At 43.7% G+C, this 25202-nt stretch overlaps 1 protein-coding gene across 1 annotated transcript; it reads left to right on the top strand.

The window, feature by feature from the left end:
* Nucleotides 1-7326: 7326 nt before the first annotated feature.
* LOC117702132 (peroxisomal bifunctional enzyme-like) lies at nucleotides 7327-12684 on the top strand. Its single transcript, XM_034493435.2, has 2 exons — nucleotides 7327-7753; nucleotides 10683-12684. Exons 1-2 carry the CDS (start codon nucleotides 7342-7344, stop codon nucleotides 11933-11935), a joined length of 1665 nt encoding a protein of 554 aa, XP_034349326.1. The 5' UTR covers nucleotides 7327-7341; the 3' UTR covers nucleotides 11936-12684.
* The last annotated feature ends 12518 nt before the right edge of the window (nucleotides 12685-25202 follow it).

The raw sequence follows: 25202 nt of genomic DNA, 5'->3' as shown, positions 1-25202 counted from the left end.
AAACAAAACGATTGGCTAGTCTCAGCAACATTATAGTTTGTCCACTTGGTGGCACCCCAATGTTGAGCCATTGTCTGCTTTAAAACTGAGGTTGCCTACAGTTCTGGCTTTTACAACTTTGTTGAGAAGAGTGGATGGGGGTGGGTAAACTTGCTTGTGGTGTATATACAAATATTACAGAAGTGAGGCTCTGCCTGAGTGATAAGTGTTGTGTTTTATATTAAACAGAGAAGAGGCAAGGATATGTTTGATAGAAGCACGGTATGGTGAGGTGAGAGGGGTACCTTGGCCATTCCATGCTGAGACATTCCCTCCCCCTGTGGGACCAGCCACACGATGGGTATAGTGTAGAATAGAGTTTATTTAGGGCATGAGAAGGGGAATTGAGAAGGCATTAGAGAAAGACAGACATGGGGGGAGGTAAGAAGGAGGGAGAGGAAAAGAGAGGGAAAGGTGGGCCAGGAGTACATGGAGAGAAGGGGAGGGACATGGGGAGAGAGAAAGAAGAGGCAGAGAGAGTAAGAGAGCAAGGAGGGGCCAAACAGCCCCTTTTATAATAAGCAAGGCATTACCTGGCTGTTGCCAGGTAACTGTGGGGTGGAGCCTAGAAGGAATGCTAACAATAAGTACTTGCAGAGTTAAACCATGGGCTTGATTCTAATTCCAAGAAGAAAACAAAACCACAAAAATTTACATATATTTTGTGCCTATGGTTAGTTAGAATCCGTAAAAGTAGTTATAAAAGCCGTTAGGAGATAATGGTAAATGAAAAAAAAATTTCACAAAACTTACCATGTGGTTTTTGCTTTTATTGTGGTGTGGTTTTCTGTTTGTTTGCTTGCTTGTTGGTTGTGTGGGGGAGCCAAACTCTGGGCTTTGCACATGTGTGACAGATGTCACCAGCCCTTTCTTTAATTTTTTTTCTAGCTTAGGTTATGTTAACTTTCCCAAATATTTCTAATTTTTAATATGTTCAACTTCGTGAATTTCTTCATTATGTAGATCATAATTGACTTTATTTACAATTCTCCATTTATGTAATAATCCAGATGAAGAATAGTTCAAATGTTCCCTGAACTTCTGCCCTGGCCCGTGGGGATTCGACGAGACCCTAGGGAAGGGGGCGAAAGAATGAAGGGACAAGAGACACAAGGAATGAGAGCTAGTCTGGGGTTCTGATCAAGCTCTGAAACTTTAATTTCTGGGGCAGGTTATAAAGACACAGCAAAACGGGAAGTTTGGGCGAGGGTCATTGCTTAGGGCTATCCCAATATTGAATTCCAATTGCCCCAGATCATCGTACTGTCATAACCGGCTCCCAGGAAATACCAGACGTTCTTTAAGTTTGTGGGACCCGAGACCCCCCGTGAACGTCCTTTCTTAACCTTGTACTGACTAGGCTTTCCAGAGCAGCAGGTAATTTCCTGGGTTTGGCTCTGGCAAACTTCCTTAAGCTTCCTTGATGTTTGGTTTATGAACAGTGAAATCCATTCATTTGAAGTGTACCGTTTGGTGAGTGTCGGTAATAGTTTACAGGTGTGTGATTACCACCAGACAGTAGTGGGAGATATACTTTTCATCTCAAAAAGTACTGGCTCTTTCTGGTAGATGCCATTCAGCTGAGACTTGCTAACTTCAAGACACAGTAGCTTTCTGGTTTTAGAATTTCATATCCATGTGTGTTGGACTTTGTAAGGCTTTCACTTAGCATGGTTTTGCGAGTCGTCTGTGCTGTCTGATGTAGTAACAACTGACTCCTCTCCATTACTGAAAAGTGTTCCGCAGTGTGACTGAACCGTAGTTTCTTTAGCTGGTGGACAATTAGTTTTTACCACATTGGATCCTCACTGGTCTTTGAGACATGAATTTTACACACACACACACACACACACACACACACACACACACACACACACGGGTGTATGTGTCCACATGTACACACACAATAATACTAAAATAAAATAATTGAAAATATTGTTCTTTTCCTACTACCTAGCCATTGAATTTTCCCAGAGGAAAAAGAGAGGCATCCCTCTCTCTTTGTCCAATCCAGAGAGGCCTCTGGATTAGACGTCAGGACTTTATTCTCCTCTTAGCCATATGTGGACCACAATGGGTCTTCTTTTTATTTTTTTGTCTCTAATAAAGAAAGGCTCTACAGAATTAACTCTTGGCTATTGTCTGAGAAAGCAAAGACAGTACTGGTTGGGATCTCAGTGTTTGGCCCGTACTGCACCCAGCACTCCCAAGGCATCTGTCTCCGGTATAAGTGAATGGAATTTTTGGAAATGCTCACAATTTTATTGCTATTGGGGTTTTGTTTGCTTGTTTTGCCAGAGCACAACTGTTTGAAATCTTACTATTTCAGTTTGGGGGTAATAGAGTGCTTGCCTAACATGTCAGGGTCCCTGGGTTCCATCCCAGTACCTCATAAAACTGTGGGTGTTAGCACCCTGCTGTAACCCCAGCTCTCTGAGGTGGAGGCAGGAGGTGAGAAGGCTGTCCTTGGCCACATGAGACCCAGTGTCCTCTGTGGGAAGATGGGTGTAATAGACAGGTGGTAGAAGAGGTGGCGGCAGTAAGGGTCTGACTAAGACACCTCACTGCTGTCTGTGGCGGCAGTAAGGGTCTGACTAAGACACCTCACTGCTGTCTGCGGCGGCAGTAAGGGTCTGACTAAGACACCTCACTGCTGTCTGTGACCCAGTCATCTCACAAAGGCCGAGTTGGTGATGTCTGCTTTTCATTTTAATCCTACATTCTCTTTTTTGTGATTTCCTCCTTCCCTCCTTGTCTCACTTGCTTTGACATGCAGCTATTAGCATTTAACCATTTGACAAAACAAAGCTGGTAGACCACCTTGATGGTCAGATTCATAAGCAACCAACCCACTGTTAAATGTGTGCTCGTTCATGTGTGGGCACTTCCCTCTATGAAGCGAGTTGTGATGTACAGCAACAACTCTCTAACGTCACTGAGTCAGGATTCTCTGTCACATAGTCTTCAGCCTGTTGCCACAGCCACTACTCAAAGTTGAATTGAGAAGCTAAAAAGAAAATATGCCAAGGTTTCATTTTTCACCCCCCCCCATGAGTGGGTCATGTTCCTGTCATTATTCTGGAACACAAAGAAAATATACCAAGGTTTCTTTTTTTACCCCCCATGAGTGAGGAGAGTGGGTCACGCTCCCATCATTATTCTGGAGCATGTGTTGATCTGGAGGGACTGGAGGAGCTCGTGTGCCTGTCTCTACAAGCCTAATACTGCATCCTGGAAAGGTGACCGAGGAAGTTCACTAAGATGCCATTACATGTGAGCCACCATGTGGTGCTGGGACTTGAACTCAGGACCTCTGGAAGAGCAGCCAGTATTCTTTTTTTTTTTTTTTTTTTTTTGTTTTGTTTTTTTTTTTTTTTTTGGTTTTTTTTTTTTTTTTTTTTTTTTTGGTTTTTCGAGACAGGGTTTCTCTGTGTAGTCCTGGCTGTCCTGGAACTCTCTCTGTAGACCAGGCTAGCCTCGAACTCAGAAATCCGCCTGCCTCTGCCTCCCAAGTGCTGGGATTAAAGGCATGCGCCACCACCGCCCGGCCCGAGCAGCCAGTATTCTTACCACTGCGTCCAGGCTACAGAGATACAAGGGATAGAGCAGAGCCACATGACTCCCGAGGAAGGGGGACCTTGTGAAGTGCCACTGATTTCCACTTGCCTGTGACTAGCAGCCTGGCAGTCCCACAGGTGGGAACTCCGAGTCCCTACCCCATGTTCCTGCTGTGAGGACTGGGCAGAGAGAGCATGCATCTGGGAGTGTCAGCTCAGGAAAGGATGCTCTAGGCAGTTGGTAGGTTTGGATATTTTTTAAGACTTTATTTCATGTTTTTAATTATGTACATATCTGTGTGGGTTTGTGCACATGAATGCGATGTCTTCAAAGGCCCAAGAGGGCATCAAATCCCCTGGACCTGGAGTTACAGATGGCTGGGAGCCACCCTACATACTTGCTCTTCCTTGCTTGGAAGAGCAGCAAGGAATCTTAACCACTGACCCATGTCTGCAGGCCCTGGTTTTGTTTTGAGGCTAGCCTAGCCTGGCTAAGTGTCAAGTTTTCTGTCTCACCATGTTCAGTTCTGGGATGATAGGCATATATCACCATGCTGCCTTCTGCCACTCTGTTCTTGTCTGAGTCGTGAGCTCAGGCCCTTTGCCCTGGATGTTTGGTCCATTTTTAACAATTCTATTTCTGTCCAAAGACTTTGGTTTCTGTTCACGTGGATTTTGTGGCTTTTAAGAGTTCCCAGAGCTTTCCTTGGTCTTGCTTGTCATTTTACTGCTTGCTCCTTGTAATCTATTTTTTTTTCTGTCTGTGAATATTTCCAAAGAATGGAGTGATCTGCCTTACACAGGAGGCCTCCTCTTGAGGTGCCACCCGCTGTGAGTGGCCTCCCTGGAGTTGATGGTGGAGTCTCTACCATGGGTGCAGCACATTGGGTCAGATAAGAGGAAAGGAGTCTTCTGTCTCTAAGGAAACAATTTATGTGAGCTGCACATTGAGTCTCTTTAGCCAGACTGATAGTCTCTTCCTGCACAGTTGGCAGAGGGGTGTGTGGGAGATGACCACATTTGTGTCCATCTGCAGTATGACGCACTGGTTCTGTCAAAACTTGTGAGCAGAGCAAAAGGTGGAAGAGCTCACAAGCCTGGCTGAGTCTCCGCTTCCATCCAGCCTTCCTTTTTTTTTTTTTTTTTTTTTTTTTTTTCCCTATGATGGTTTATTCTTGAGATTGTAGCTTCTTAGAACTCATCATGTGGTGCTGAGTTTTGGTAACTGTGATTTGGTGTGTGTGTGTGTTTATCTGATTTTAAAATCATTTTATTGAATTAAGAATTTTATAGAACCATGTGGTTCTTGTGCCTAACTCAAGCTCAGTTGTGTGTGTGTTTGTTTGTTTTTGTTTCTTTCCCTAAAAAAATTTATGGTATTAGGAGTTCAGTGAAATTATGGTTGGTTTTGAGGTGGGTGCTTGGCAGGGAACATAGTTCATTTACTTATTACCTGTGTATCATTTCTCCCACCTGTGTCTCAGTTCTCCCACCTGTGTATACAGTTCTCCCACATGTGTCTCACTTCTCCTACCTGTGTATCAGTTTTCCCACCTGTGTCTCAGTTCTCCCACCTGTGTATACAGTTCTCCCACCTGTGTCTCACTTCTCCTACCTGTGTATCAGTTTTCCCACCTGTGTCTCAGTTCTCCCACCTGTGTATCCAGTTCTTCCACCTGTGTATCAGTTCTCCCATCTGTGTATCAGTTCTCCCATCTGTGTATCAGTTCTCCCACCTGTGTATACAGTTCTCCCACCTGTGTCTCACTTCTCCTACCTGTGTATCAGTTCTCCCACCTGTGTATCAGTTCTCCCACCTGTGTCTCAGTTCTCCCACCTGTGTCTCACTTCTCCCACCAGTGTCTCAGTTCTTCCACCTGTGTATCAGTTCTCCCACCTGTGTATCAGTTCTCCCACCTGTGTATTCAGTTCTCCCACCTGTGTATTCAGTTCTCCCACCTGTGTATCAGTTCTCCCACCTGTGTATTCAGTTCTGCCACCTGTGTCTCACTTCTCCTACCTGTGTATCAGTTCTCCCACCTGTGTCTCACTTCTCCTACCTGTGTATCAGTTCTCCCACCTGTGTATCAGTTCTCCCACCTGTGTATTCAGTTCTCCCACCTGTGTATCAGTTCTCCCACCTGTGTATTCAGTTCTCCCACCTGTGTATCCAGTTCTCCCACCTATGTATCAGTTTCCCCACCTGTGTATACAGTTCTCCCACCTGTGTATACAGTTCTCCCACCTGTGTCTCAGTTCTCCCACCTGTGTATTCAGTTCTCCCACCTGTGTATCAGTTCTCCCACTTGTGTATACAGTTCTCCCACCTGTGTCTCAGTTCTTCCACCTGTGTATCAGTTCTCCCACCTGTGTATTCAGTTCTCCCACCTGTGTATACAGTTCTCCCACCTGTGTCTCAGTTCTTCCACCTGTGTATCAGTTCTCCCACCTGTGTATTCAGTTCTCCCACCTGTGTATACAGTTCTCCCACCTGTGTCTCAGTTCTCCCACCTGTGTATCCAGTTCTCCCACCTGTGTATTCAGTTCTCCCACCTGTGTCTCAGTTCTCCCACCTGTGTATTCAGTTCTCCCACCTGTGTCTCACTTCTCCTACCTGTGTATCAGTTCTCCCACCTGTGTATCAGTTCTCCCACCTGTGTATTCAGTTCTCCCACCTGTGTATTCAGTTCTCCCACCTGTGTATCAGTTCTCCCACCTGTGTATCCAGTTCTCCCACCTATGTATCAGTTTCCCCACCTGTGTATACAGTTCTCCCACCTGTGTATACAGTTCTCCCACCTGTGTCTCAGTTCTCCCACCTGTGTATTCAGTTCTCCCACCTGTGTATCAGTTCTCCCACTTGTGTATACAGTTCTCCCACCTGTGTCTCAGTTCTTCCACCTGTGTATCAGTTCTCCCACCTGTGTATTCAGTTCTCCCACCTGTGTATCAGTTTCCCCACGTGTGTATACAGTTCTCCCACCTGTGTATCAGTTCTCCCACCTGTGTATACAGTTCTCCAACCTGTGTATCAGTTTCCCCACCTGTGTATACAGTTCTCCCACCTGTGTATCAGTTTCCCCACGTGTGTATACAGTTCTCCCACCTGTGTATCAGTTCTCCCACCTGTGTATACAGTTCTCCCACCTGTGTATCAGTTCTCCCACCTGTGTATACAGTTCTCCCACCTGTGTATCCAGCTCTTCCACTACCTTTTGGGGAGAAGAATAAAAAGACTCTTTTTGCCCCGTGGGTTATCTTTCCTCCTGTATTAAAAGTCAATTCACTATACTGAAAGACCTTATAAATAAACTTGCAATTCTTTTTCATTGCCAATCATTGCCCCCATATAACGTTCCTGTCTGTTATGGTGTTTTAAAGGTTTTGTCATTATTAGGGAAAGAATGTGAATAATTTTGAATATATGACATTAACTAGTGGGAACTAATTACTCTTTGTACAGATTAATATTTAATATATTATAAAGTTGTCTTGACCTCATAAATAAAAAGAGAATGCACCTTTCATGTTGGAATTAGTAGCATACTACTTTAAATCTCCTAAATTTTACTTTACGGCCTGAAGCTGCTAAGACTGCAGACTTTGGAATACATGTTTCATTAGATATTCTAAAGCGTGGCGTCTGACTGGGTTGTGGGAACTCTCCCCCCCCCCCCCCCCCCCCCCCGCACTGAATCGTATTGCATGTCGTCTGATTGGGTCGTGGGAACTAGGCACCCTTGTTATGTTCGTGTGCAGTCCGGTTCCCTTCCTGTTATGCTCACGGTACTCTGACCTTTCGCAATTCCTTTCAGATAAACCCATAGAACACCGACGGATCCTAAACAAGCCAGTTCCAAGCTTGCCCAACATGGACCGTGTTTTCGAAGAAGCCATCGCTAAGGTACGAAAGCAGTACCCTGGCCGCCTGGCTCCGGAGACTTGTGTCCGTTCAGTCCAGGCCTCCGTGAAGCATCTTTATGAAGAGAGCATCAAGGAAGAAGAAAAGCTGTTTATGTACCTTCGGGCGTCAGGGCAGGCTAAAGCCCTGCAGTATGCCTTTTTTGCTGAAAGGTCTGCAAGTAAGTGGTCAACTCCCTCAGGAGCGTCTTGGAAAACAGCATCTGCTCAACCCATCTCCTCAGTTGGCGTTCTTGGTAAGTACATTCTTCAAACCTGCACTGCGTTTCTTTTAATTGACTGAGAAGTTCATACATGTATGTGCTGTGTCTGGATCAAGCTGCCCCCTCCTCTGTCCTTCAGGTCCTCTCTTAGCCTCCCTCACCACTATTTTCTTCCAATTTCATGTGTTCTCTCTCTTTTCCAAAACATCACAGAAGCCACTTGGCTCCTAGCATGTGAGTGGGTGTGAGGTCATCTACTGGAGCATAGGAAGCCTCTACTGACTCTTCTTCTGCCAACAGCCATAACTGGCCAATAGCCCCTCAGCTTGCAGGTGGACTTCCTGCTCTCCTCCTCTTTATGCTGGGATTTTGTCCGGCTCCATGTTGTTCAGGTCTTGTGTGTGCGTTCAGAGCTGTTGTCGGTTCACATGTGCAACTGCACTGTTGTGTATGAAAAGCACAGTGCATTTCAAATGTCACTTGCTTGGGGAAGCTATTATTTTGTTGAACATGGCACTCATGTTAACACTTGTTAATTCTTGCTGAAGTCCATGATCTCTCTCTATCCTGCCGGTCAGCTCTAGCGACCTTCCGACTGTGGCAGTCCCATCCACACATAGGCCATACGAGTGGAGTTTGTTTCCGACTCTCAACATATACCACACATTCACTGTCTTGAATACTGCACTTTTGTCCTAATTTGAAACTGGGAAGAGTGACTTCCCCAATTTTTTTTTTTTTTAAGATTTATTTTTTAAGATTTATTTTATACATGTGAGTACAGTGTCTTCAGACACACTAGAAGAGGGCATCCGATCCCATTACAGATAACTGTTAGCCACCATGTGGTGGCTTGGAATTGAGCTCAGGACTCTGGAAGAGTAGCCAGTGCTCTTAAGTGCTGAGCCATGTCTCCAGCCCCATCTCCAATTTTTAAAAATACTGTTTTGACTCTTCTAGGTTTCTTGCATTTCTGTATGAATTTTAGAATCTGGTGTTAATTTATGCAAAAAGTTGGGGTGGTAGAGTGCTCACACTGGCTCTACAGATTAATTTGATATTTCATCTTAACAATAAGAAATTTTTTTCTGGTCCATGAACATTGGGTGTCTTTCAGCCAATATCTAGGTCCCTTGATTCTTCTTATTTCTTTCCCTCCCTCTCTTTTCTTTCTTCTTCTCTTCTCTTCTCTTCTTCTTTTCTTTTCTTGTTTTCAATGTTAGGTATCAGACTTAGAGCCTTGTGCATGCAAGCACTTTAACACTGAACAGTGTTATCCTGTTAAATATCCTGGCTCTTTAATTTTTTTCAATGGTGTTTCATTGGTTTTAGTACATAAATTCTCCTTTGCTAAATGTATTCCATAAGTATAATTTTTTAATGTTATTGTAGGTAGAATCGCTTTCTTATTTTTATATGATTCTTGCTAAAGTGAAAATATATTGGGGGCTGGAGAGATGGCTCAGCAGTTAAGAGTAACTGCTTTGAAATAATGAATATCAGAGTTTTGATGCCAGCATCCATGTAACAAGTTGAACAGATCCCCAAACACCTGTAATACCTGCCTCAATGGGGGTTGGAGGGACGAAGACAAGAGTATCACTGGGCTTGCTGGTTTCCAGACTAGTTGAAAAGACACAAGCCCCCAGTCTCTTAAGAGAGAGGTCCCTGCTTCAAAAGGAATAGGCAGAAAGAATAAACGAGGGCACTCAACTCCTGCTGACGTCTGTGGCATAATGCACACAGAGGAATAAATATTTTTAAATTACTATTGCTATTATTATTATTTAATCCGAACCAGTTTCCTCTCTTTCCTCTCATCCAATTCCCTCCTCCACATCCCCCCCCCCCATCCACTCCTCCTGTTTCCCTTGGGAAGGGGCAGGCCCCCAGGATCTTGCCAAACATGGGATATCAAGTTGCAGTAAAGACTAGGCACCTTCGGGCTGGTGAGATGGCTTAGTGGTTAAGAGCACTGACTGCTCTTCCGGAGGTCATGAGTTCAAATTCCAGCAACCACATGGTGGCTCACAACCATCTGTAATGGGATCTGATGCCCTCTTCTGGTGTGTCTGAAGACAGCTACAATGTACATATAATAAGTAAATAAAAATAAGTAAATAAAAAAACCTTTGGGGAAAAAAAAAAAAGACTAGGCACCTTCCCTGTATTAAGGTTGGATGAGGCAACCCAGTAGGAGGAAAAGGGTCTCAAAATCAGGCAAAAGAGACAGCCGTACTCCCACTGTTAGCAGTCCCACAAGAAGACCAAGCTACATAACAGTAACATATATACAGAGGGCATGGATCAGTCCCCTCAGGCTCCCTGATTGGTGGCTCAATATCTGTGAGCTCCTGTGAGCCCACGTCAGTTGTATGGGTTTTCTTGTGGTGTCCTTGACCTCTCTGGCGCCTACAATCCTTCCTTCCTCACTTCCACGGGACTCCCTGAGCTCTCTCTAGTGTTTGCTGTGGGTCTCTGCATTTGTTTTTATCAGTTGATGGGTGAAGCCTCTCTGATGACAACTGGCTAGGCACCAAGCTACGAGTATGGTGGAAAGCACTAGGAATCATAAATAAAGGGAACACAGTTGCTTTTATGTACAGATTTCACATCCTGGAACTTGACTGGATTTGTCTATTAGTTCTAATAGCTTGTGTGGATGTGTGTATATGAATCCTAATGATTTTTATTTCCCCCGGAGTACTTAACAGTGCATGAACCATTCAATACATTTATGTTCACTGACCAATCCCAATGTTCTTATGAGTTGTTGGTACTGGGCATGGAAGCTAGGGTCTCACATACGATCATCACACAGTGACAGTGACCAGCAGCTCTATCCCTGGGGTCCATCTTTTAAAACGTCACTTTGCCACAGTTGCCTTCTACCAGTGGCCAACTGTTCGCCTCCCAGTACCATAGCAAATCACATTTTCTGTTCTTTTCTCTGAATCCACAGGCTTGGGAACGATGGGCCGAGGCATCACCATTTCTTTTGCAAGGGTGGGGATCCCTGTGGTTGCTGTAGAGTCAGACCCGAAGCAGCTAGATGCCGCAAAGAAGATAATTACTTCCATTTTGGAAAAGGAAGCATCCAAGAGTGGCCAAGCTTCCGCAAAACCAAAACTCAGGTTCTCGTCCTCCACAAAGGAGCTTTCGAGTGTGGATTTAGTGGTTGAAGCAGTGTTCGAAGACATGGAGCTGAAGAAGAAGGTTTTTGCTGAACTGTCAGCCCTGTGTAAGCCAGGAGCCTTTCTGTGCACCAACACCTCAGCGCTGAACGTGGATGACATTGCTTCTTCCACAGATCGTCCTCAGCTGGTGATTGGCACCCACTTCTTCTCACCAGCCCACCTCATGAGGTTACTAGAGGTCATCCCTGGCCGATACTCTTCCCCTACCACCATCGCCACGGTTATGACCTTATCCAAAAAGATCGGAAAGATTGGAGTCGTTGTTGGCAACTGCTATGCATTTGTTGGGAATCGAATGTTTGCTCCATATTACAACCAGGGGTATTTCTTGTTAGAGGAAGGTTGTAAGCCAGAGGAGGTCGATGAGGTCTTAGAAGAGTTTGGCTTTAAAATGGGACCCTTCAGAGTGTCTGACCTCACAGGGCTAGATGTGGGTTGGAAAGTTCGCAAGGGGCAAGGCCTTACTGGACCATCACTGCCACCAGGAACCCCTGCCCGAAAGCGGGGCAACACCAGGTATTCCCCACTTGCTGATATGCTCTGTGAAGCTGGGCGATATGGTCAGAAGACAGGTAAGGGCTGGTATCAGTATGACAAGCCACTGGGTCGTGTCCACAAACCTGATCCCTGGCTTTCTAACTTCCTGTCACAGTACAGAGAAACCCATCACATCCAGCATCGCTCCATCAGCAAGGAGGAGATCCTGGAGCGCTCCTTGTATTCCCTTATCAACGAGGGATTCCGAATCTTAGAGGAGGGCATGGCTGCTAGTCCAGAGCACATAGATGTCATCTATTTGCATGGATACGCGTGGCCGAGGCACACGGGCGGGCCCATGTACTACGCTTCCTCAGTTGGGTTGCCCACAGTTCTAGAGAAATTGCAGAAATATTACAGACAGAACCCTGATATCCCCCAACTGGAGCCCAGTGACTACCTGAGAAGGCTGGTTGCCCAGGGAAGCCCTCCTCTGAAAGAGTGGCAAAGCTTGGCAGGGCCCCATAGCAGCAAACTGTGATTCAGCCTTCTGCATTTGCCACGTACGTTGGCATCTAATTTCAGTGTGATTCATTCCTAAAATCTAAACAGATTACTCGGAAGTACAAATCATGATTGCTGATGGTGCTGGTGCTGGTGGTGCTGCTGATAACTGGTCAGCAAAAGCTCCTCTCTGTATCTTTTTACCTCATAATTCTAATGGCCAGATTTCAGGAATGTGTTTTCTATACCTCTGCCTGTACTTATATCAGAAAAATTCAGCGACTATGTACTTACTACTACAGGTGTCCTTCTCTTTTGATTGTTAGCCTGGTGTAACAAAAACTTATACAAAATGTTGCTAGTAGAGTAATTCATAACTCCAGCTGACAACCCGCATGTGCCTTAGCAGATCAACAAAAGTGGCATGTACATACAAGTGACACATTTCAGCTGTGTGACGTAACTGGCACATGTGACATGGTGCTGGGCTAGAGCCTTGTCCTGCGTGAGAGGAGGCATGCAGAGAAGGCCACACATCGTATGGATGTGGATATAAAATCCCAGAATATGCAGATCTGTGGACAATGTAGCCCAAGGCTGTAATTAATTGTTAGAAACCAAAATTACTGCTGATCATGCAGAGTGTCTTTGGGGTTTGATAAATTTTTTTCTAAAAGTACTCTAGTGGTGGATCTGTAACACACTGAGTTCAACGGTTCAAAGTGACTGTGTTGCATATGTATATAATCTATCTCAATAAAGTTAATAAAATGATGATAAACCCTTTCTTTGTGTAAAAAAGTGTTCGCACATCTTCACCTATTAACCTAAGCAAAGCCATTGGAATGTCTGACAGATCTCAAGTGGATGGAGTAAATTTCCCATCGTGAAACAGCATGGCGAGGTGGACTATGCTGACAGGGGGTCAGAAGTTCAAGGGCTGGAATGGGCAACATGGGACCCCATCTCAAAACAGACAAAACAAAACAAACAAAAAAAACCCCAAACCAAAACAAACAAAGCCCCAAAAGCTCACACAAGCAAAAAATGGAGAATATGCCTTGCATTGTAATTTAGTTTGGAATTTTTAAATATGAATTATTAGCATTTGGGTTATTTGATTTAAATTCAGGGAATTCTAAAAGATTTCTTGGAGTTGTAGCTTTGACCAAGAATTCTAAATTAACTTTTTAAGATGATCATATCAACTTTTCTTCAAGCCATGGGTGAATTTTTGTTGAGTTCTTAAGATATTTTCTAATTAAAACAGCAAAGGGACCTGTGAGATGGCTCCGTGAGTGGTGCAGCAGCCACACGAGTTTAATAACATGAGTTCATCTTCTGGAACCCATGCAAAGGTGGAAGGAGAGAACCAACTCCACAAAGTTGTCCTCTGACCTCAACACATGTGCAATGATGTATGTAGACATGCCCCCTCTATGATAATAAAAAGATAAAGGATTTTCATCTTGCATTCGCCAGTCTTCATAGACATAAGAAAAAAACAATCTCAAATTGTATATGGCAGCACAAAAAGACAAGACCAGGCAAAGCAGCATTGCACAGAATACTAGCAGCAGAATCACTATACCTGACTGCAGCTTGCACTACAGAGCCATAGCTGTAACAATACCACAGTGCTGGCACAGGTACATAGCCCAGCAGACTAGAACTGGGCCCCTAAAGTCCATGTAACTACAGCTATCTGATCTTTAACAAACGTGACAAAAATATACACTGGAGAAAGGACAAACTCTTCAACAAATGATGCTGGGAAATATGGTTATCAATATGCAGAGCGATGAAAAAAGACTCTTTTATCTTGTACCATAAAACTCAATTCCATGCTGGTCAGTGAGGTTCCATAGACACCCAAACCTTATAAGCTATTGCTATTGCTCTTGGTTACTCACCAGAATTTGACAGTAAGATCCTATTGCTGAAAGAATTACATACTTGGATCATAGAACATGGAGAAACAAAGCTGGTACTGACCCATACTGGCCAGTTTTCATAGTGCTAGATGTTGCTATGCCTGTCACTGGAAGATACAAATGATTATCAGTCTCACCTACCTGAGACTATAACCCAATGGGGAATAACAATGACTGGCCTGATAAGGTGTATCTGTTGGTGTAGTGGGAGGTATTAGAATGGGTGAGCAGCTCGGCTAGCTCCTGGCCCCTGCCATGTTTCTGCTCTAACGGTGGCCCGGGCTAGCCAGGAGCACCGATTGGGAACCCAGGAGATGTAGCCATGGCTGTTGCCTCCACCGATCAGCTCCATGCAACCAGTCCCCAAAGCCCAGGAAATATCTGCCACCCCCATGTGGTAGATATGGAAACCCCAAAAGCCCACACAAGCAAACAATAGAGAATATGCCTGGCATTGGAATTTTGGAATTTTAAAATATGAATTATTAGCATTTGGGTTATTTGATTTAAATTCCAAAAGATTTCTTGGAGTTGTAACTTTGACCAAGAACTCTAAATTAAACTTTTCTAGTACCCGGTAGAAATAAGACTCTTAATTCTTAAGATTAACCAAATAAATTTATATATCAACAAATAACTCCATACACAAGATGCCCACACAATTAGAGTTGTCGACCCAATAACCTAACCTTGATAAGAATAACTACCTTAGAATGCTAGAGACACACGTACATCCGCAGCCATCTTCTCTCCTCCCTTCTCCTTCTCTTTCTTTTTCCGTTCTTGTTCCTCCCTTCTCCTAACTCCTAGCTCCACCTACCTCTTCTACTGCCCAATCACAAAGCTCCACTGCAAATACAATGGGCAGGAAAGGTCTTGCAACATTACATGCAATGGTGGTACAAACGTTATGAGAGTATCCAACCACTTAGTGCTTGGATCTAAGGCCTGCTCCATGAAATGGAATCCACACCTGTCACTAGGAATGGAGCCAAGAACCCATGGCTAGATAGGTCACAGGCCCTAAGGAAAAATCATAGTATTTTGCTAAATGAACATAGCATTTAAATGACTCCTAATGATTTATTGCTATACCTATAGGTTAACCTTCTTCAGAGAAGATTCTTGCAGTAGGTGGCAACTAACACAGAGACACTCCATGAACTGATCAATATGAAGAGACTTAAAAGACTGTGGAGTGTTGGAGTCTAAATGGGACATACATGCTATACCCCTCTCTACCAAGGCTCAAGAATCTTCATAGAAAGGGAGTGTCGGGGACAGAAAGATTATAAGTCCCAGACATGGTGATAACTTCAAGAAACTTTTTTTTGGACACAACAGAGAAGTTGCACATGTAAATTCACAATGGCTGTGGCAGTACGCACAAGACCTGCACAAAGCTCAAGTCAGACTAATTCTCATCATGGAAATACAAGATAGACACAAAAATCTCATCAGAAATTGAGGCATTATTGCATTGGCTAGCTTCTAGGAAAAGGAGAGTTGGTTTTCATTAATGGAGTGACGCTGGGTAGGCTGACCACATTCCAGGGAAGCCCCACTCCCAAGACTAGTTGAGCAACAGAAATTGGATTCAGGTTTTCTAGAAAAAGAAGGAAAAACCTAGAGGTTTTTGGATAAGAAGGTGGGGAAGAGTTGAGAGGACTTGAGGGAGGAATGAGTATGATCAAAATATATTAGGAGAAATTCTCAAATAATTAATCAAAATCTTAGGGTCTGGAAAAACACCTCAACTTTAAATGGATTGAAGACCTCCACATAAGACCTGAAAAACTAGGACACATACTTCCAGTTGGTTATAGGCACAGATAAAAGCTTGCTGCATAAGACTCCAGTAGTGCAGAAAAATCCCACCAACAATCACTAAGTGGGATCTCATGGCATCCGGACAGCAAATAAAATGTGAAGCCAGTGAATAGGTGGCCCAGAGTGGAAGAAAATCCTTGCAAGCTATACATTGTAGAGTATGAGTGTCTAGAATATAAAAAGAACTCAGGAGTAAATGTTAAGAAAATAACCCAATTTAAAAGTGGATTGTAGAACCAGACAGAAAATTTCCAAATGGCCAGAAAGCACTTTAAAAAAATACTCTGTTATGGGGTCTACTTAGATCAAACACAACTTAAACACCAGGTCAATGAAGCTGACAAAACTTTATTGTAAACAAGCCACTACTGATTAAATAGGGCTGGAGAACAGACTTGGGAGCTGAACTCTGACCCTCCCACTGCCCTCCCAGAGCCAGAATGTTACAGAGTATTTTAGCTTGAAAATTACAAACATCTGTGCCAAGTTATATTTACATTTTTCCACCAATGAGGATTTAGGGATAAAGGCTTTCCTTATGTGGTTGATTTCTGTCAACTGATACAAGATGTAGATTTTACAGTCCAACCAATCAAATCCATTTGTTCCTTTGTAGTTAGGAACAGTCATTCTGATTTTGGGAACAAAGGATGAATAATGGAGGCTGTGGTTAGGAACAGAACAGTGATTATGCTCCGAAACAGAAGATGAATAGCAGAAGTTGTTCCGTTATTGGGAAGTCCCCAGCTCCCCTGGGCCTGGGTCCTTAGTTTCCCCTGTGATTAAATGGAGTCTGAAAATAAAATGGCAGTATTTAGAACAAGGTTGTTTTTTGGTTTTTTTTTTGTTTTTTTTTTGCTTGTTCCCAACGGCCCGACTTCCTTAGCCGTCATAGAAATACAGATTAACACTATGTTGAGTTCATCTCATCCCAATCAGGATGATTGACCACCACCATCACAATGATCATCACAGTAATGACCACCATCACTATGACCACCATCATAATGACCACCATCACAATGACCACCATCACAATGACCACCATCACAATGACCACCATCACAATGACCACCATCACAATGACCACCATCATAATGACCACCATCACAATGACCACCATCACAATGACCACCATCATAATGACCACCATCACAATGACCACCATCACAATGACCACCATCACAATGACCACCATCATAATGACCACCATCATAATGACCACCATCATAATGACCACCATCACAATGACCACCATCACAATGACCACCATCACAATGATCATCATCACAATGACCACCATCACAATGACCACCATCATAATGACCACCATCACAATGACCACCATCACAACGACCACCATCATGACCACCATCACAATGACCACCATCACAATGACCACCATCACAATGACCACCATCACAATGACCACCATCACAATGACCACCATCATAATGACCACCATCACAATGACCACCATCACAATGACCACCATCATAATGACCACCATCACAATGACCACCATCACAATGACCACCATCACAATGACCACCATCATAATGATCACCATCACAATGACCACCATCACAATGACCACCATCATAATGATCACCATCACAATGACCACCATCATAATGACCACCATCACAATGACCACCATCACAATGACCACCATCATAATGACCACCATCACAATGACCACCATCACAATGACCACCATCACAATGACCACCATCACAATGACCACCATCACAATGACCACCATCACAATGACCACCATCACAATGACCACCATCACAATGACCACCATCATAATGACCACCATCACAATGACCACCATCACAATGACCACGATCACAATGACCACCATCATAATGATCACCATCACAATGACCACCATCACAATGACCACCATCATAATGATCACCATCACAATGACCACCATCATAATGACCACCATCACAATGACCACCATCACAATGACCACCATCACAATGATCATCATCACAATGACCACCATCACAATGACCACCATCATAATGACCACCATCACAATGACCACCATCACAATGACCACCATCATGACCACCATCACAATGACCACCATCACAATGACCACCATCACAATGACCACCATCACAATGACCACCATCATAATGACCACCATCACAATGACCACCATCATAATGACCACCATCACAATGACCACCATCACAATGACCACCATCACAATGACCACCATCACAATGACCACCATCACAATGACCACCATCACAATGACCACCATCACAATGACCACCATCATAATGACCACCATCATAATGACCACCATCACAATGACCACCATCACAATGACCACCATCATAATGACCACCATCACAATGACCACCATCACAATGACCACCATCATAATGACCACCATCACAATGACCACCATCACAATGACCACCATCACAATGACCACCATCACAATGACCACGATCACAATGACCACCATCATAATGACCACCATCATAATGACCACCATCATAATGACCACCATCATAATGACCACCATCACAATGACCACCATCACAATGACCACCATCACAATGATCATCATCACAATGACCACCATCACAATGACCACCATCACAATGACCACCATCACAATGACCACCATCACAATGACCACCATCATGACCACCATCACAATGACCACCATCACAATGACCACCATCACAATGACCACCATCACAATGACCACCATCACAATGACCACCATCATAATGACCACCATCACAATGACCATCATCACAATGACCACCATCATAATGACCACCATCACAATGACCACCATCACAATGACCACCATCACAATGACCACCATCATAATGACCACCATCACAATGACCACCATCACAATGACCACCATCATAATGACCACCATCACAATGACCACCATCACAATGACCACCATCACAATGACCACCATCACAATGACCACCATCACAATGACCACCATCACAATGACCACCATCATAATGACCACCATCACAATGACCACCATCACAATGACCACCATCATAATGACCACCATCACAATGACCACCATCACAATGACCACCATCACAATGACCACCATCACAATGATCACCATCACAATGACCACCATCACAATGACCACCATCACAATGACCACCATCACAATGACCACCATCACAATGACCACCATCACAATGACCACCATCATAATGACCACCATCACAATGACCACCATCACAATGACCACCATCACAATGACCACCATCATAATGACCACCATAATAATACCACCATCACAATGACCACCATCATAATGACCATCATCATAATGACCACCATCACAATGACCACCATCATAATGACCACCATCATAATGACCACCATCATAATGACCACCATCATAATACCACCATCACAATGACCACCATCATAATGACCTCCATCATAATGACCACCATCACAATGACCACCATCACAATGACCACCATCATAATGAACACCATCACATGACCACCATCACAATGACCACCATCACAATGACCACCATCATAATACCACCATCACAATGACCACCATCATAATGACCTCCATCATAATGACCACCATCACAATGACCACCATCACAATGACCACCATCATAATGACCACCATCACAATGACCACCATCATAATGACCACCATCATAATACCACCATCACAATGACCACCATCATAATGACCTCCATCATAATGACCACCATCACAATGACCACCATCACAATGACCACCATCATAATGAACACCATCACATGACCACCATCACAATGACCACCATCACAATGACCACCATCATAATACCACCATCACAATGACCACCATCATAATGACCTCCATCATAATGACCACCATCACAATGACCACCACCACAATGACCACCATCATAATGACCACCATCACAATGACCACCATCATAATGATCACCATCACAATGACCACCATCACAATGACCACCATCACAATGACCACCATCACAATGATCACCATCACAATGACCACCATCACAATGACCACCATCACAATGACCACCATCACAATGACCACCATCATAATGACCACCATCACAATGACCACCATCACAATGACCACCATCACAATGACCACCATCACAATGACCACCATCACAATGACCACCATCATAATGACCACCATCACAATGACCACCATCACAATGACCACCATCATGACCACCATCACAATGACCACCATCACAATGACCACCATCACAGTGACCACCATCATAATGACCACCATCATGACCACCATCACAATGACCACCATCACAATGACCACCATCACAGTGACCACCATCACAATGACCACCATCATAATGACCACCATCACAATGAACACCATCACAATGACCACCATCATAATGACCACCATCATAATGACCACCATCATAATGACCACCATCACAATGACCACCATCATAATGACCATCATCACAATGACCACCATCACAATGACCACCATCACAATGACCACCATCATAATGACCACCATCATAATGACCACCATCACAATGACCACCATCACAATGACCACCATCACAATGACCACCATCACAATGACCACCATCATAATGACCACCATCACAATGACCACCATCATGACCACCATCACAATGACCACCATCACAATGACCACCATCACAATGACCACCATCATAATGACCACCATCACAATGACCACCATCACAATGACCACCATCATAATGACCACCATCACAATGACCACCATCATAATGACCACCATCACAATGACCACCATCATAATGACCACCATCACAATGACCACCATCACAATGACCACCATCACAATGACCACCATCACAATGACCACCATCACAATGACCACCATCACAATGACCACCATCATAATGACCACCATCACAATGACCACCATCACAATGACCACCATCACAATGACCACCATCATAATGACCACCATCATAATGACCACCATCACAATGACCATCATCACAATGACCACCATCACAATGACCACCATCATAATGACCACCATCACAATGACCATCATCACAATTACCACCATCATAATGATCACCATCATAATGACCACCATCACAATGACCACCATCACAATGATCATCATCACAATGACCACCATCACAATGACCACCATCATAATGACCACCATCACAATGACCATCATCACAATGACCACCATCACAATGACCACCATCATAATGACCACCATCACAATGACCATCATCACAATTACCACCATCACAATGACCACCATCATAATGACCACCATCACAATGACCACCATCACAATGACCACCATCACAATGACCACCATCACAATGACCACCATCACAATGACCACCATCATAATGACCACCATCACAATGACCACCATCATGACCACCATCACAATGACCACCATCACAATGACCACCATCATAATGACCACCATCACAATGACCATCATCACAATTACCACCATCACAATGACCACCATCATAATGACCACCATCACAATGACCACCATCACAATGACCACCATCACAATGACCACCATCACAATGACCACCATCACAATGACCACCATCATAATGACCACCATCACAATGACCACCATCACAATGACCACCATCATGACCACCATCACAATGACCACCATCACAATGACCACCATCACAGTGACCACCATCATAATGACCACCATCATGACCACCATCACAATGACCACCATCACAATGACCACCATCACAGTGACCACCATCACAATGACCACCATCATAATGACCACCATCACAATGAACACCATCACAGTGACCACCATCATAATGACCACCATCATAATGACCACCATCATAATGACCACCATCACAATGACCACCATCATAATGACCATCATCACAATGACCACCATCACAATGACCACCATCACAATGACCACCATCATAATGACCACCATCATAATGACCACCATCATAATGACCACCATCACAATGACCACCATCATAATGACCACCATCACAATGACCACCATCATGACCACCATCACAATGACCACCATCACAATGACCACCATCATAATGACCACCATCACAATGACCACCATCACAATGACCACCATCATAATGACCACCATCACAATGACCACCATCATGACCACCATCACAATGACCACCATCACAATGACCACCATCACAATGACCACCATCATAATGACCACCATCACAATGACCACCATCACAATGACCACCATCATAATGACCACCATCACAATGACCACCATCATAATGACCACCATCACAATGACCACCATCACAATGACCATCATCACAATGACCACCATCACAATGACCACCATCATAATGACCACCATCACAATGACCATCATCACAATTACCACCATCATAATGATCACCATCACAATGACCACCATCACAATGACCACCATCATAATGACCACCATCACAATGACCACCATCACAATGACCACCATCACAATGACCACCATCATAATGACCACCATCATAATGACCACCATCATAATGACCACCATCATAATGACCACCATCACAATGACCACCATCACAATGACCACCATCACAATGACCACCATCATAATGACCACCATCACAATGACCACCATCATAATGACCTCCATCACAATGACCACCATCACAATGACCACCATCACAATGACCACCATCACAATGACCACCATCACAATGCATATAACAATGCTAATGTGAATGCTGGGGGAAGGGAACTTGCATATACTGACAGTGGGAGAGTAGATGACTGCAGCTTGAAAATCAGTCTGAAAATGTCTTTAACACATGAAATAGAGCTACCATATGACCCAGCTTCACCATTGCTGGGCACACACCTGATGCCCTTAAATCCTACTACAGAGACCCTTGAACATCTCCATGCCATGTACATTACTGCTCTGTTCATAATGCCTAAGTGACATCAACCTAAATAGGTGACAGGATAACAAAAATATGGGCCATATAAACAATGGAATATTACACAGCTGTAAAGAAAAATAAAATGAAAATTTCAGGTAAATGGATGGAACTGGAGAAAATTAGAAGGAGTGAAGTACCTCACTAAAATAGAAACACCGTGTTTCTCTCATAGGCAGATCCCAGCTTTAAATCTTTTTTGTTTTGTGTGTTTAACTTGGAGCACAAGTGTAAGCCAGGCAACTTGAAAGAGGCCTTGGGGAACATAAAAAGGTGTTCTAGGAGGTTATAGTTCAAAAGAAGGCAGAGAGGTAGAAAACAAGAGAAAGAGAGGCTTAAGCAGGGGAGAGCATAGGAATACAGGAAACCAGGGTGTGTGTGGAAGGACCAGCCTCAAATGGAATATGAAAAGTGACCTGAGAGCACACTATCTCACAAGTCAACTTAAAAACATAATAATAGTATGTGGCAGGATGGTGGTGAGCACTTTTAATCCCAGCACTCAGGAGGCTGAAGAGGCAGTGAATTCTTTGTGAATTCATTGGTCTACATAGAGAGACCTTGTCTCAGTCAGTCAGTCAGTCAGTCAATCAATCAATCAATCAATCAATCAATCAACAGAGGAATAGTAGAACACAGGTAACGTGAAGAAGAGGAGACAATACTGGCTGAGGGGGATGCTCAGGCATCAGGTGGGGCAATGACCACAAAGATGTGAGAATGAAAACTCAGTTCTAATCGACATTATCAACCTGGATCAAACTTCAGGGAGTCTGATGCCGGGTGGCTCATTGCCAGCATATTTAAACACAGTGTGATTCAGGAAAGGGTGTCCAGACAACAATCATTTCAATTCCAATTTCAATTCCAATTCCAATTACTCCAACTCCAACTCCAAGCACACTAAAGCTTACGGTGAGACTACTAACAGGCCTAGGACCTAGTGTGTTCTCTGATGGATATATCATAGAGGTCATCAGGTTATACCATACATGTGGTAAGGATGGGATCTATTAACTGGGAGCTAAAGATAAAAGTCTATTAGAGGGAAGAGTCTGGATAAACATTTTGGGTGAGGTCTGCCTCCACAGCACAAGGTTGGTGATGTCTGCCTCCACAAGTAGCAAAAAGGTCTCCAGGTCATTAATAGTATCCCCTCCCAGCTTTCTGGGCGAGAAAACAGATATTTTATCCTCCACTGATGAGAGGCCCCTGTGTGTTTAACATTCATGGCTTCCCTAGTGATCTTTGGGAAAAAGCCCTTGGTGTCCCCAACATCTTTTCTTTAAGTTTTTAAATAGAGGCTGTGGCAGAATGCATTGCCTCCATCGCTAGTCTAAAACAGTGGTCCTCAGGTCACCATATCTGGATTCATTTCTGCTAATATTTTTGCTATATTATAAGTAGTTTTACTAATTATCACAATTTTTGGAGAGAGCTCTTTTCATTGATGGATTACAAAGATTTCCTGAGCAAAACGGGTGTGACACAGCCCATTCCACATAAAGTTTCATAGATAACCCTTAGCATGGCAAAATAACATTGTACTGTCTCTTATCATGGGTGTGACAAAGGCCATTTCAATTCTGCAAATGACAAGCTGATAATTAACATGTAATAACAGACATTAAACATAACAACATTATTTGGAGTGTCAACAGTATAATAATGTTCTTATTGTTTCCCCCAAGTCTGAGCTTGATAAGTTAAGTCCTGAAGTCTACCCAAGTTACCAGTTTGCCCTTCCTCTTGGGACATCTCCTCTTCATAGGTTGGTTTATCATCTACCTTCAGATGCTTCACTTGTCTGGGTGCCTCTGGATGCTCTGGACAGATGCATCTGGGACTACATTCAATTTTTGAAAACACAGAAGTATAACTTTATCTCAATGTTAGAAATTCAGGCTCTTTCTTATGTAGCATTTTTAAAAGGTTATTTCTCTTTTAGGGCAAGTGTTTTGGGCAGCAGAAAAAGCATTATCCTTGCTACACTTACCTGTAGGACGTAGAGAAGTCGATCTCAAACCAACTAGAAAACTTCCTCCCAGATGATCAGCTTTCATCATTCTAGAAGTTGCTATCCAGGCTGCCAGGGAGAAAAGACACCTGTAGTCTTACCCAGTACTGGACTATACAAGCTGAAATACCAGCCTGCCAGGCAAGATGTGTCCACTGGTGCAGTAGTGGTGTGACTGTTATGTGTAGGCATACATTTTTCTCAACCTGCTTTAATACGGGTTCAACTCCTCCTACTGCCCACCACCCACCAGAGGTAATGAAAGGTTATTAGGATATGGGGGAAGTGGACCTGTTTAGAAATAGTTCTTTGGGGGTGATTCTGATCTTCATTGCTCTCAGTCCAGTCTACTAAGAAACACCAAACATGAATCAGCAGCTGCAGACCAGTCATTCAGCAGACACTACCCACTGATTAGCAGCTGCAGACAAGTCACTCAGCAGACACCACCCATGAATCAGCAGCTACAGTTCAATCCAGAAGGAATCTGAGAGGCTCACCAGCTGGC

Source organism: Arvicanthis niloticus, unplaced genomic scaffold (genome assembly GCF_011762505.2).
Source record: "Arvicanthis niloticus isolate mArvNil1 unplaced genomic scaffold, mArvNil1.pat.X pat_scaffold_497_arrow_ctg1, whole genome shotgun sequence".
Lineage (NCBI taxonomy): Eukaryota > Metazoa > Chordata > Mammalia > Rodentia > Muridae > Arvicanthis > Arvicanthis niloticus.
The sequence above is the reverse complement of the archived record's forward strand: the minus strand, read 5'-3'. Positions and strand labels throughout refer to the sequence as shown.